This window comes from Lontra canadensis, unplaced genomic scaffold, assembly GCF_010015895.1.
Source record: "Lontra canadensis isolate GAN:19392208 unplaced genomic scaffold, GSC_riverotter_1.0 scaffold99, whole genome shotgun sequence".
In the NCBI taxonomy this organism is placed as follows: Eukaryota; Metazoa; Chordata; class Mammalia; order Carnivora; family Mustelidae; genus Lontra; species Lontra canadensis.
The window spans coordinates 5,509,434-5,523,076 of NW_022631093.1; the positions used below are offsets into that span (position 1 = coordinate 5,509,434).

General features: G+C 41.1%; 1 protein-coding gene across 1 annotated transcript in view; it reads right to left on the bottom strand.

Annotated features, from left to right (window-relative positions):
- The window catches only part of TRPC7 (transient receptor potential cation channel subfamily C member 7), a 149,758-nt gene that overhangs the window by 90,292 nt on the left and 45,823 nt on the right, over positions 1-13,643 (bottom strand). The window contains exon 4 of the mRNA XM_032837670.1: positions 1,026-1,208. Within this exon, the coding sequence (XP_032693561.1) occupies positions 1,026-1,208 (183 nt within the window). The remainder of the gene's footprint in view (positions 1-1,025; positions 1,209-13,643) is intronic.

Here is a 13,643-nt window from a genome sequence, read left to right on the forward strand (position 1 = left end):
ATTTTTCCTAGATTTTTTTTTTATTATTATTAAAAGTAAGAGGGACAGGAAGATTTTTTTCAAACTTGGAAGCTCTAACTAGATGATTTGCACAGATGCATGTGGTTTGTTGAAAGATGGTTCCCTCCATACAAATTAACGTAAGCAAGAGAAGTGCCCAGAGATCAGTTTGGGGGCATTGACCCTGTGAAATAGCTGGGAAAAATAAAAACCCTTGAAGCCTGAGCACCCATTTTGCATATACGCAAAGCACAATGATAATGAAACACATGGATCTTTGGAGCGCTGCAGTTTTCATCAGGATGGATGACATCCTGAGCAGTCCTGCAAGGCTGTCAGAGCAGATTCTAAAGAATCCAGAGTCCATCCAGAAGGGAGGCATAATTGACTTTTGCTGCTTAGGACTTCAGTCTGACCACCCACTGTGGGCCTGAGGGCTACTGGATGCTTGTGGCCATTAAAGACGCCTTGAGGTTGACTGAGGAGGTGGGACAAGCTTACTCCTGTGAAAAGTCTCCTTGAGCTTCCTACTAAGTACTTGCATAAGCCTTTGGAATGAAATTCCTCTAGGCTCCAAGAACGCTGGCTCCCACAAAGTCTCCATGCTAAACATTTCTACACAGCAAGTCCCTAGACATACAGATCTCAATCAGTGCTATTGACAGACCAGAGTGATTCATTTTCTTGGGAAAACTGGGGAATTGGTGTCCTAGCTGATGTCAGGTCACATTGTCCCTGCCAGTCATTTGGAGGCTGAAAATCTCCTCTGTTGTTTTCCAGGCTCAAAGCCTGCACGTGGAATTACAGTCCTGCTACCTTTCCCTTGGTGGGCTGGGGAGTGAAGGGAGGGGGTCGCTGAGAGGAGCTTTGAGCAGTCCTGCAAGGCTGGCCATTCTCTGTCTAGAGAGCAGTCGGGAGATTGGTGTTTTCACGGTCACCTCGTGGGAACGTAAAATACGCTTGGGCACAAAGCTAGGCCAACAGTCCCACAAAGTGGGAAGGCCTGGAGAGGTGGGGAAGCTTACCTTCTTGACTTCGTATTTAATGGCGAGTTTGATGCGGCTCAGGCTTGGACGGTGGTGGTCGGACCAGACTTGGAAGTTCACATCGCCATTTAAAATCGCTTCCACCTCTTCCGTGTCTCGGCATAGGTCCAGCACGCCCACCACAAAATCCTTGCATTGCATAGATAACTTCCTGTAATCGTTCTGACAGAATAAAGAGAAATCAGGGGTATGTCACACGGAGCCCCATGAAGCGGCACAGCACAGCAGTGTGGATCAGTAACTGTCCACCAAGTGTGAGCTCACGGAGAGCGCTGGAACCAGGGCTGGGCTGTGTCCAGAAGGCACAGCAGCTTAGAGGGGCCTCTTCTCTAAGCTGGGATTGGACAGGGTGGGCTCCGAGGGCTACCTGCTTTGGAGTCACCGTGGGTGCATGCTGGAACTGCAGATTCCCAGGGCCCCTCACAAACTGAGTCAGAATTCCTGCCGCTGACACCCAGGATCTGTCCTTTAACCTTGTTCTCTAAGGGATTCTGAAGGCTGCTGATCCCCATCTTGGCTCTTTCAAAGTAGCACTTCTTTGTGCACAGTTCTGAGAGAGGGGTGATAAAGAAATGAACTTTGGAGGCTGGAAATAACACTTCACTCATTTACTACCCACTTAGAGTGGTGACTGTTGTGCACAGGAAGTTTACTGGAAGATATGGCTGATAGGCTAAAACTGGAAAAAAAAATGCACATAGGTGTGCTTTATTTTTAGGGGCTGGAAAATCTGCTTGTAAATTATAAATTTAAAAATCAAATGTAATTTAAAACTAATGGGATCCTTTCTTACCGCATATCCTTTTGTGGCAAATCTTGGCTCCTTAAATTACTTGCCAGTTGAGTAAACATCTTTAGACCTTTGTTTTGTTTTGTTTTGTTTTGTTAATAAGTTGCCCCTGGGGTCCTCTCTTCTCTTCCCTAGGCATACCTTTCAGAATAATCTTTGAGAGTCTGCAGTTCCTTCCTGAGTGACATGCCAGCTTCTCCCCCCTCACCCCACCCCAGGCAGATTGCTTCAATTCCAGATAATGATCCAAAATGTTGGGCCAAAAAATGTTTTATGTCACCCTCATACCACTACTCCCCAGAAGTATTTTCCTCTAGAGGTTTCCTTGTTTGTTTCTTAGTCGAAACAAATCTATTCAGAAAGGACAGGAGCGCCAAATATCACTTTTAATGTTAATCGATGTCAACAGCCTTCAGACTGGTAAGTAGTAGTTGGTAAATAGGAATGCAAGTTTGCTTTTCCAGAATTTGGATTCCTCAGTAAATAGGTGGGAACCCGGCAAACTGTAGAAGCATAGCTATTTTTCTGAATTAAGGATTCTTGTCTCCTTCTAGCACTGCCACGTCAAAATACCACCGTGCATTACAGAAGGAGGACGGTAAGTGTTTGTTTGCTGGGAGGAGGATCAAGAAAATGTTTTCTGACAAGAATGGCCTTCATTTTCCTATATAATTTAAGAAGAAAGAGGAAAATTCTGGGTAGGAAGAGATGACTGCTCAGCTCGGGCAGACTGTCATGGAGAAGGATTCAGGGAGAATCCTTGGAGTCTTCTAGGTTTTGGCACAGAGCTGGGTGATGAGATGAAGAGCTGCATTCTGTGCTCCTCCATCCTTAACATCTCTCCCTCCATCCTTCCCTCCCTGTGTTCCTTCTCTCCCTCATTACTGAGGGCCTGTTATGTACGAGGCAATGAAAAATTGGCAATGAGCAGGGCAGATGTGGTCTCCGAGTTAGTGTGGGGTAGAGGCTAGGCATCCGCTCTCCGGGTTGTGTAACAGTAATGCTAGGTAGAACTTGCTCAGAATGTATTCCAGCTAAGATAGTCTGAGAGCCCTGATGAACCAGGGCTGGGAAACTCAAGGGACTGGGCTCAGCAAAAAGGACCTGTTCAACTCTGGCAGTCCTGCTGCTGCAGCTCGGGTGTCCTGAGCATTTCTGGCCCCTACTCCATCACCTTTCTTGTCTCTGTCTTGAGAAGGAGGAGTCTCTGAATATTGTCACCTGTTCTTGGTAAGGCAGACACTTCCCCGTTAGTTAGACATGATCTCATCTCTTGGGAGAAACTCCTGCCTAGTGCTGAGTGCATGGTTAGATACAGAAAATAAATGGAAAGGGCTTGACCTAGCCCATGGCCCAAGCTCCCCATGCTAGGAACATCAGATTGTACTGCCCTACAGCCTCTGCATGTTTCTGCGCTCAGCACGGTTCACAACACAAGGTTTTAGCTTCCCTGGGCTCTTTTAGCTAACCTGGCCGTAAAAAGTTGGGGGGACCCACTCGACAGTGTAGCCAAAGCATATAGTTTGCTTTTGCCTTCTGCATTAGAAAGACTGGGAGACAACAAACCTGGTGTCTGCAGATGGCTGGAAGAGTTAGAGAAAACTCAGGCCTGCCAAGAAGAGAGAGGTGACATGGATAAGGACAGCTGCAGATGGTGGAGGTGCTCATGGCCAGGCCCAGGCTTACTAGAGAGCACCACAGGTGGATGTCTCTGGGAAATTATGATGATTGTGATTTATTGGGCCAACCCTGAGCTCAGTAAGCCTTCCGGGTCACACTCTCCCAACTTTAGCTGGAAGTAGATGAGACACACACCCAGGAGTTCACAAGGACCCTTTTAAAAATAATTCCATTTCCTGTGCGTTAATATCTGCCAGTCCCAATGGGTGACAGATGTTCTACCTGCAGCATCTCACTTAATCCTTAGAAAAATCTCATGATGGAAGGACTGTCAGCATTTCTAACTTAAATGTGAGGAAACTGAGACCCAGAGAGAGAGACAAACAGGCTGAATCCACTTTTCCTTCTATTTGTAACTTACTCATCTCTGGGTCACTCTTAACTTCCGTGAAGATTTCAGCCCCCATCTCACTGCCATCCTCCCAACATTGCTGTTGTTATCCGTGGTGGTTTCCAGATCCAGGAAGGTGACCCTCCCATTACTCTGCCCTCTCATTTCCTTGACACCACCCTCTCAACTTCTCAACTGACAGCCACCTTCTCAACTCCTAACTCGGCCACTCATTCTCTTACTTGTTCCTGGGAACCGCAGCTCCTTCGAGACCCCACCTTCAGTTCTTTCCACTCTGACCACTGCCTTTTATATGTTGAGCTCACTCCCTTTGGGACCCCAATCCCAGCAATCCTTGGATTCTCCCAGAGCTACAGGGCTGCTTTGATTATACCTCCCTTTCACTGGTTTTCCTTCCCTTCAGGGGCCTGGCTCCCTTCCTGCAGTGCTTATAATCTGGGGCAATGGTTATAAATCATCCCTGTCCATATCATCAACTCTCTTCTCCTCTTATTTCATCCTTCTTACTGGACAGAAGCCTGACCTTAGTTGAGTCTACCTCTCCACTGCCCTGTTCCTGCCTCTGCAGAGTAAATGTGGCTGCACAAGACACAGCCGTGCTGATCAGGCATACCATCAACCACCCCCACCTCCGGCGGTCCTTGGTGTCTCTGGGTAGCTTACCCTCCCTCTCTCCTGACAATTATTGTGTACCTTCTCCTCTCAGTCTTCTGACACCTCCCCTTCCTCCTAATTTTCAAATGAGGACCTTGTCTCTCTTTTTGCTTGAGAAATAGGAATCATCAGAAGAGAAGCACCACATGCTGACGTGCTCACACTTTCTGCCTTCATGCATTTTCACTCATGGACTACTCCCTCTTCCTGCTGCAGAGGAAGTGCTCCTGCTCCTATGTAAGGCCGCCTCCTCTACTTTGGTATTGGATATCAGCCCTTTAAGCCTACTCAAGCACAGGGCTCCTGCAACCTTCCTTTCTTTCTCCTGTGTTGTCAGTCTTTCCCTTTTCCTACTGGCTCAGTATACAAACATGTTGCTATTCTCTCATCTTAAAAAAGAATTTCTCGTGACTCCACTTTTCTCTCCAGTTACAATTACAATTTTCTCTTCCTTTTTATAGCAAAACTCAATTGAGTTGTCTACACTCGTTGTTTCCAGTTGCCCTCCAGGCATTCTTTCTTATTCCATTCAATAAGGCTTCCACACCCACATCCACTTTCTCCCCTGAGACTGTTTTCATCAGGGTCACAAGTGACTTTTATGTTGCCAAATCCAGTGGTTGGTTCTCTAGCCTCATAATACTACATGACCTATTGAGAGCTTGGATATAGATGATTACTCCCTCCTCTCTGGTACACATTTTTCACTTGGCTTCCAGCCTAACATGCTCTTCTGTGTGTTTTTCTTCCCGAATGACTACTTTTTATATTCTTTCTGGATTTATTTTCTCTTTGATATCTTAATTTTGGAATGCCCCAAAGATGTGCCCTGTCATTTGAATTCTCCTTTTATCTGTTTATACTCATTGCCTTAGTGATCTTATATAAGAGCATTAGATACTGTCCATATGCTGATGACTCCAAAAGTTATGTTTAGCACATCCTTCTCCTGAACTTGACTCAGATATCCACTTGCCAAATTGATATCTCCACTTGAATGCCAAATTGTCATTTCACACTTAACAAAACTAGCTCTGGATCTAGTCTTCTTCACCTTACCTTTCACTTGCTCAGGACCAAAAAATAAAAAATAAAAAAAAATCTGCCCCGGTCTGCTCTAGCAGATTCTCCATATATCAGTTGGAGGGATACTTAGAAGAAGTAGTCAGATCATGGCACTGCCCTGTTCAAACCAGCCAGCCGTGTCCCATCCACTCAAAGTAAAAGTGGGGTCGTTATGTCATTCTGTAAGGACATACATGTGTAGCCCCTCCATTTTCCTCCTGATTTTACTTCCTCTGGTTCTCTCCTTCCCTCAGTCTACTCCAGCCACTCTGACTTCCTTGTTGTTTTTCCTTGCTTCCTTGCTGTACATTTGGCATGGACCAGACCTTTGTACTGGCTATTTTCTTTGCTTGGAATGCTCTTTGTCCAGGCTCTAAATGAATAACTTCCACAACTCATTCAAGTCTTTGCTCATATGTCACTTTCTCAGAAGCCTTCCTTGACTATCTCTTAAAAAAATTGTAACCCATGAGAGACTCTGGACCCTGGGGAAAAAACTGAGGGTTTCAGAGGGGTGGAGGGGGGGTGGAGGGAGGGGATAACAGGGTGATGCGTGTTAAAGAGGGCACATGTTGTGATGATCACTGGGTGTTATTACTCAACTAACGAATCATTGAACACTACATCAAAAACTAATGATGTACTATACAGTGGTTAACTGAACATAATTAAAAAAATTATAACCCTTCTCCATTTGCCATCACCCTATCCTACTTCTTTTTCCTTCCTAATACTCCTTATGACTATGTGATATGATATAATATATATTCTACCTATTTATTGTCCATGTCCTCTCCTGGAATGTAAGCTTCTCGAGGGTAGGAAACATTGCTGTTTTATTAACAAGGAGAGTGTAGAACATGGTTTGGAACATGATAGATGTTCCATGAGTATTGAGTCAGTTGGAGCAGTTTACTTGTCTAAGATATCATAGCTACTAAGTGGTTGAGCCAAGATTCAGAACATGTAGATCTGGCCCAAATGCTGCTGTCTTTCCTTTCACTGTGTTGCCTCTTCCCTTCTCTTTAGCACACTGTGAAAACTAGAGGCTTAACTGGGACTGACTGTCATCTAACTTGGGGAAATAAAGGATGGACTGGTATATGGAAATTTGAACACCTAACAGATTCTCCAGTATAGTTAGTGAGTATACAGGTTTTCAAGTCAGGAGGACCTACAGGGTATCATTCTAAGTGAGTTGCCTCTTTGTTTTGTTGACTGTTTCCTTTGCTGTGCAGAAGCTTTTGATCTTGATGAAGTCCCAAAAATTCATTTTTGCTTTTGTTTCCCTTGCCTTTGGAGATGTGTCTTGAAAGAAGTTGCTGTGGCTGATATCGAAGAGGTTACTGCCTATGTTCTCCTCTAGGATTCTAAGTGAAATAAGTCACACAAAAACAAATACCATATGGTTTCACTCATATGTGGATTTTAAGAATCAGATGAACCCAGGTGAAGGGAAGGAAAAATAAAACAAGATAAAAACAGAGAGGGAGACAGACTGTAAGGGACTCTTAACTATAGGAAACAAACTGAGGGTGGCTGGAGGGCGGCGGGGGGGGGAAGATGGGGTAACTGGGTGATGGGCATTAAGGAGGGCGCTTGATATAATTAATGATCACTGGTGTTACATACAACTGATGAATCACTAAATTCTACCTCTGAAACTAATAATATGCTATTAGTTAACTAAATTGATTTTGAATAAAAATTGTAAAGAAAAATAAAATCAGGAGGACCTGGAGTTTGAACTTCTATTTTACTACTTGTTAGTTGTGGGAAGTGGAGCAGACCATGTTCCTCTTCTGCATCTCAGTTTTAAATCTGTAATAATATACACGTCATAGAATCATTGGAAGAATCAGTACCAAAGCGATGTAAAGTGCTTAGTATAGTTAACAAAGAATAACACAAATAACAAAATAAGTAAACACCCAAATAAATAAAAATTTATATTTAATCCTACAAATGGCAATTTAAATCTTTTTATAATTGGCATGCAATGTTACATTAGTTTCAAGTATACAACATAGTGATTCAACACATCTGTGGTTAGGCAATTATTATTATTATCACTTTATTTTGACCATTGATTTCAAACTCTTAACCTGTTGCTCTTTGTGCTGGTTAATTGCTGAAGTGAGAACAAGACTGGCTTATGGGAAAGAAAACATAAAATACAGGAGAAACCCGTGATTTCTTCTCTGTCTCCTTCCAGATCTAATGCATATATCAAAAATATCTCTGGATCTGAATTCACTTTTATCTCTGGTGATCATACCAATGCTGTCCTGGTTAGCACCTCCAGGCACTATTCACAGGTTACCATTCTTGGACTTGATTAAGTCTATAATCTTGCCAGTTCCAAATCAATCTGAATAAATTTGTTCTTCTTGATGAGACCAGGGTTGTAGATCGTGTTGGTGTCAGGAATCACCAGATAGTAGATTTCTTGTGTGCCCGCAGAGATCTTTCTCATTTTGCACAACTTGGCATTTGTTCTCTTCAGGAGTAATCTCATGAACAGTAATGCGATTCTTGGTGCCATAGATGAAGATTGTCTCCAGCCTTGTCAGTGCTGGTGACTTCCATTAAATCAGCAATGTGGTTTATATCCGTGTGGACCTTGCCGTCCATCTCAGTGAACTGCTATCTGCAACTCTTCTCTACGTTCTATTAAGGCACACTCAAGTCCGTCCTTAAGGAAAATAACAAGGGGGCTTGTGGGCGCTGGTCAGTGGACAGAGAGTAAGCATCCCAGTCAGTTTGTCCAGTTTCAGCTCTTGGAAGCTACATTGTGTTACGATGCTCTTTGGGACCATGAGCTGTGGCTATGCTGGGCAGGAACCAAGAGGCCCTAGAATTTTGCATTTTCCAGAATGTCCTATTCAGGGAATCCTATATTATGTAACCTTTTGAGACTGGCTTCTCTTACTCAGTATGATTCCTTTGAGATTCATCCATGTTGTTGCATGTATCAGTTATCCACTTATTTTTCTTCCACATTCACTGCCTGTACATGTCAGTTTATTTATACATTCCCTTAGGGAAGGTCATGTGAGTGCTCCTAGTTTTTGGCAGTTATGAATAATGCTTCTACAAACATTCATATACAAATTCTTGTGTGAAGATAAGTTTTAAGTTCTTAAAGGTAGATATCTAGGAATGGGATTGTTGGGTATATGTAAGTGGTAACTCGGATAAGTTACTCAGTTTTTAGAATGGATACTATTTTACATTACCACCAGTGAATTATGGGAGTTCCAGCTCATCCATATTCTTACCAGAACTTGGTATGGTCAGTTTATTTTCTGTGTTGTAGTATCTCATTGTAGTTTTAATTTGCATCCCCTAATGTCTAATGATGTTGAACATCTTTTTATGTGCTTATTTGCCATCTTTTATCTTTTTGGTGAAGTGTCTATTCAAATCTTTTGTCCGTTTTTTAAATTGAGTTTATTTTCTTGTTACTGAATTTTGTCAATTGATGCAGAAAAAGCATTTGACAAAATATAGCATTCTATCCTGATTAAAACCTCTTTGGAATATAGGGATAGAGGGAACATTTCTCAATTTCATAAACTCCATCTATGAAAAACACATAACGAATATCTTTCTCAATGGGGAAAAACTGAGAACCTTTCCCTTAAGATTAGGAACACAACAAGGATGCCCACTCCTGCCACTGTTGTTCAACATAGTACTAGAAGTCTTAGCAACAGCCATAAGACAACAAAAATAAATAAAAGGTATTCAGATTGGCAAAGAAGAAGTCAAACTCTCACTCCCCCTCTGCAGAGGACATGACACTTTATGCGAAAAACCCAAAATATTCCACCCCCAAATTACTAGAACTCATACACATGTGACAGGATACAAAATCAATGCACAGAAGACAGTTGCTTTCTTATACACTAACAATGTAACTGTGGAAAGAGAAATTAGAGAATCGATTCCATTTACAATAGCACCCAAAACCATAAGATACCTTGGAATAAACCTAACCAAAGAGCTAAAGGATCTGTAACTACAGGACACTAAAGGAACTACAGAACACTCATAAAAGAATGTGAAGAAGACTTAAAAAGATGGAAGAACATTCCATGCTCATGGATCAGAAGAATAAACATTGTTAAAATGTCTGTGCTGCCTGGAGCAATCTATTTTTCAGTGCCATCCCAATCAAAATACCAACAACATTTTTCAAAGTGCTGGAATGAACAATTCTAAAATTTGTATAGAACCAGAAGAGACCCCAAATCACCAAGGAACTGTTGGAAAAAAAAAAAAGAAAAAGCTGGAGACATCACGTTGCCTGATTTTAAGCTATATTACAAAGCTGTGCTTCCCAAGAAAGCACGGTACCGGCACAAAAAACAGACACATAGACTAATGGAACAAAATAGAGAGCCCAGGTATGGGACCATCAATTCTATGATCAAATAATCTTCAAAAAAGCAAGAAAGAATGTCCAATGGAAAAAAGACAGTTTCTTCAATAAATGGTTCTGGGAAAATGGCACAGCTATATACAGAAGAACGAAACTGGACCATTCCCTTACACCATACACAAAGATAAACTCAAAATGGATAGAAAACCTCAATGTGAGACAGGAATCCATCAAAATCCTAGAGGAGAACACAGGCAGTAACCTCAACATCGGCCACAGCAACTTCTTTCAAGACATGTCTCCAAAGGCAAAGGAAACAATAGTGAAAATGAACTTTGGAGACTTCATCAATATAAAAAGCTTCTGCACAGCAAAGGAAACAGTCAATAAAACAAAGAAGCAACCCACAGAATGGGAAAAGATATTTGCAAATGACACTACAGAGAAAGGGCTGATACCCAAGATCTATAAAGAACTTCTCCAACTCAACATCCAAAAAACATTATCAAGTCAAAAAATGGGCAGAAGACATGCACACTTTTCCAAAGAAGACACGCAAATGGCTAACAGACATATGAAAAAATGTTCATTAATCATTAGCCATAAGGGAAATTCAAATCAAAACCACATGGAGATACCACCTCACATCAGTTAGAATTGCAAAAATTGACAAGGCAAGAAATAACAAGTGTTAGAGGGAGTGTGCAGAAAGGGGAACCCTCTTGCGCTGTTGGTGGGAACGCAAGTTCGTGCAGCCACTTTGGAAAACAGTGTGGAGGTTCCTCAAAAGATTAAAAAAAAAAAAAGAGCTACCCTATAGCCCAGCAATTGCAGTACTGGGTATTTACCCCAAAGATACAGAGGACCATAGGCACCCCAGTGTTCATAGCAGCAATGTCCTCAGTAACCAGACTGTGGAAAGAGCTGCAATGCCCTTCAACAGACGAATGGATAAAGAAGATGTGGTCCATATACACAATGGAATATTACTCAGTCACCAGAAAGGATGAATACCCAACTTTTGTATCAATATGGACGGAACTAGAGGAGATTATGCTAAGTGAAGTAAATTAAGCAGAGGATGTCAATTTCACTTACTTGTGGAACATAAGGAATAGCATGGAAGACATTAGGAGAAGGAAGGGAAAAAATGAAGGTGGGGAAATCAGAGGGGGAGACATACCATAGAGACTGTAGACTCCAGGAAACAAACTGAGGGCTTTAGAGAGGAGTGGGTAGGGGGATGGATTAGTACTGTGATGAGTATTAAGGAGGGCACATAATGCGGGGACCACTGGGTTTTGTATGCAAACAATGAATCATGGAACACTACATCAAAACCTAATGACATACTGTGTGGTGACTAACAAAATATCATTAAAAAATTCGTATATATTTTCTAGATACAATTGTTTTATGAGGGTTTGTAAATATTTTCTCACAGTCTGTGACTTATAGTTTCATTCTCTTACTATTATGTTTCAAAGAGCAGAAGTTTTAAATTTGTCATTTTTTTTCTTTTATGACTATGCTTCTAGTGTTAAAACTAAGGAATCTTTTTTTTTTTAAGGTTTTATTTATTCAAGAGAGAGAGAGAGAAAGACAGAGAGTGAAAGTTGTGGGGAGGGGCAGAGGGAGAGGGAGAGGGAGAGGGAGAAGCAGAGCAGGGAGCCTGATGCGGGTCTCAATCCCAGGACCCTGAGATCATGACCTGCTTGTGCCAAAGGCAGACACTTAACCAAATGAGCCACCTTAGGTGCCCCAACTAAGCAATCTTAACACAAGGTCACAAATGTGTTTTCCTCTCTCTTGCTCTAGAAGCTTTTTGTTTAGGTTTTATATTCCTGTCTGTGAACCATTTTGTGTTAACTTTTATATAAGGTGTAAGGTTTAGGTCAAGATTCCTTTTACTGCACATAGGTATTCACCCATTCTAGCTTCATCTGTTGAAACACTCTTTCTCCATTGAGTTGATTTCGTACAGCTGTCAAAAGTCATTGATCATATTTGCGTGGGTTTATTTCTGTGCTCTCTGTTCTCTTTCCTTGAGTTTATATCTATTATTTCACTAGTATTTAGTATTTCTGATTTTTGGCTTTATATTATCTGAAAATGAGGTATGTTGAATCCTTTGGGCTCTTCATTCTTTTCCAAATTTTTGTTAGCTTTTTCTCCTTCCTTTCCTTTTCATATACATGTTTAAATAAACTTGTTCTGATCTATGAGAAGTTCTGTTGGGATTTTTGCTGGAATTGTGTTAAGTCTATGAATCAGTTTGGGGAAAACTGACATCTTAACTATATTGAGTCCTTTGAACTCTGAATGTGTTCTGTTTCTCCATTATTTAGAACTTCCTTCACTTCTTTCCTTAGTGCTTTATAGCTTTGGACATATAGAGTCCACATTTGTTTTCTGACTTTTATCTAAGTATTTTTTTAGCTATTGGAAATATATTTTTTAAATGTTTAGTTTCTAATTGTTCATCGCTGTGTGTAGAGATATGATTGATTTTTCTGTATTGACCTTATATCCTGTGCCCTGGCTACACTTACTGGAGCTTTATAGATTCTCTGTAGTTTTCTACATAGATAAGCATGTTGCCTGTAAATATGGATTGTTTACTCTTGAATGAACACTTAGCTTGGTCTATTAATATGACTAGTAAAATAGTTACCTGCTTTTACATTGGTTTAAAGATTTTTAAAGTATTATGTTTTAGAACAAAATGTTGACAGCAAAGTTTTTCTGGCTTTCAACCCCAGATCACTGGCTCAGAGGTTGTTACTTGGTAAATGTATTGAACAGTTTTTACAGTATTCATCCATCATTTCTTTCTTGCATGCTCCTCAACATGGATATTAATGGATATTCTTTGATTTTCAACTGGTCCAGAATTTCCTCCCTTTCTTTTGGTCCACAGTTTTCACAAACTCACTTATTATTGAGATGAAACTCAGTCTGTAACACATAATACATAGAATACAAACTCAAATCATCTAACATGGTATGTTCACACCTTGAATTTTTAGTGCTGAAGCTATTGTTTTGGCAGCACCATAATTTCTACTGCACAACAACACAGATGACTTCTTTGCTTGACTTCAGTTAAAAAATCCCAACTCTAAAACTTTTTCTAAGCTACTGAGAAACTTAAATGAGGAGAGAGAGAGAGAGAGAGAGAGAGAGAGAGAAGCTCATTACTCTGATTGGTCAAAAGTTAAATGAATTTCTCAGATTGATGTTGTGGAGACACCCACACAGTACAGGATAATTAACACTTACTCCTCAATGGAGACCTTAGAAATTAGATTAAAAAGGGTGTGGGCCTCAAATCTACTCCCCCTTCTCCTCCCTTTGGGGACACAGTTATTGGGCAGGAATGTTCATTGAAAGCTCTTGCTGAAATACTGTTGGAGATAAATCACCATTTGTGTACATGCTGGGATAATTTCTGCCTTTAATATTTAGGCAGAATTTGATTAAGAAATAATTATAATAGTAGCTTATAGTAAAAGTGGTCTAAACATTTCAGTATTTCATTAAGTGGTAACATCCTTTAAAGCTGGTGGTAATACTATTCCCAAATAAGAGGGGGACTGAAAATTGACCATTGGATTTAATAACTTGGAGGTCACTGATCACCTTGATGGGAGCAATTTTGGGAGAGTA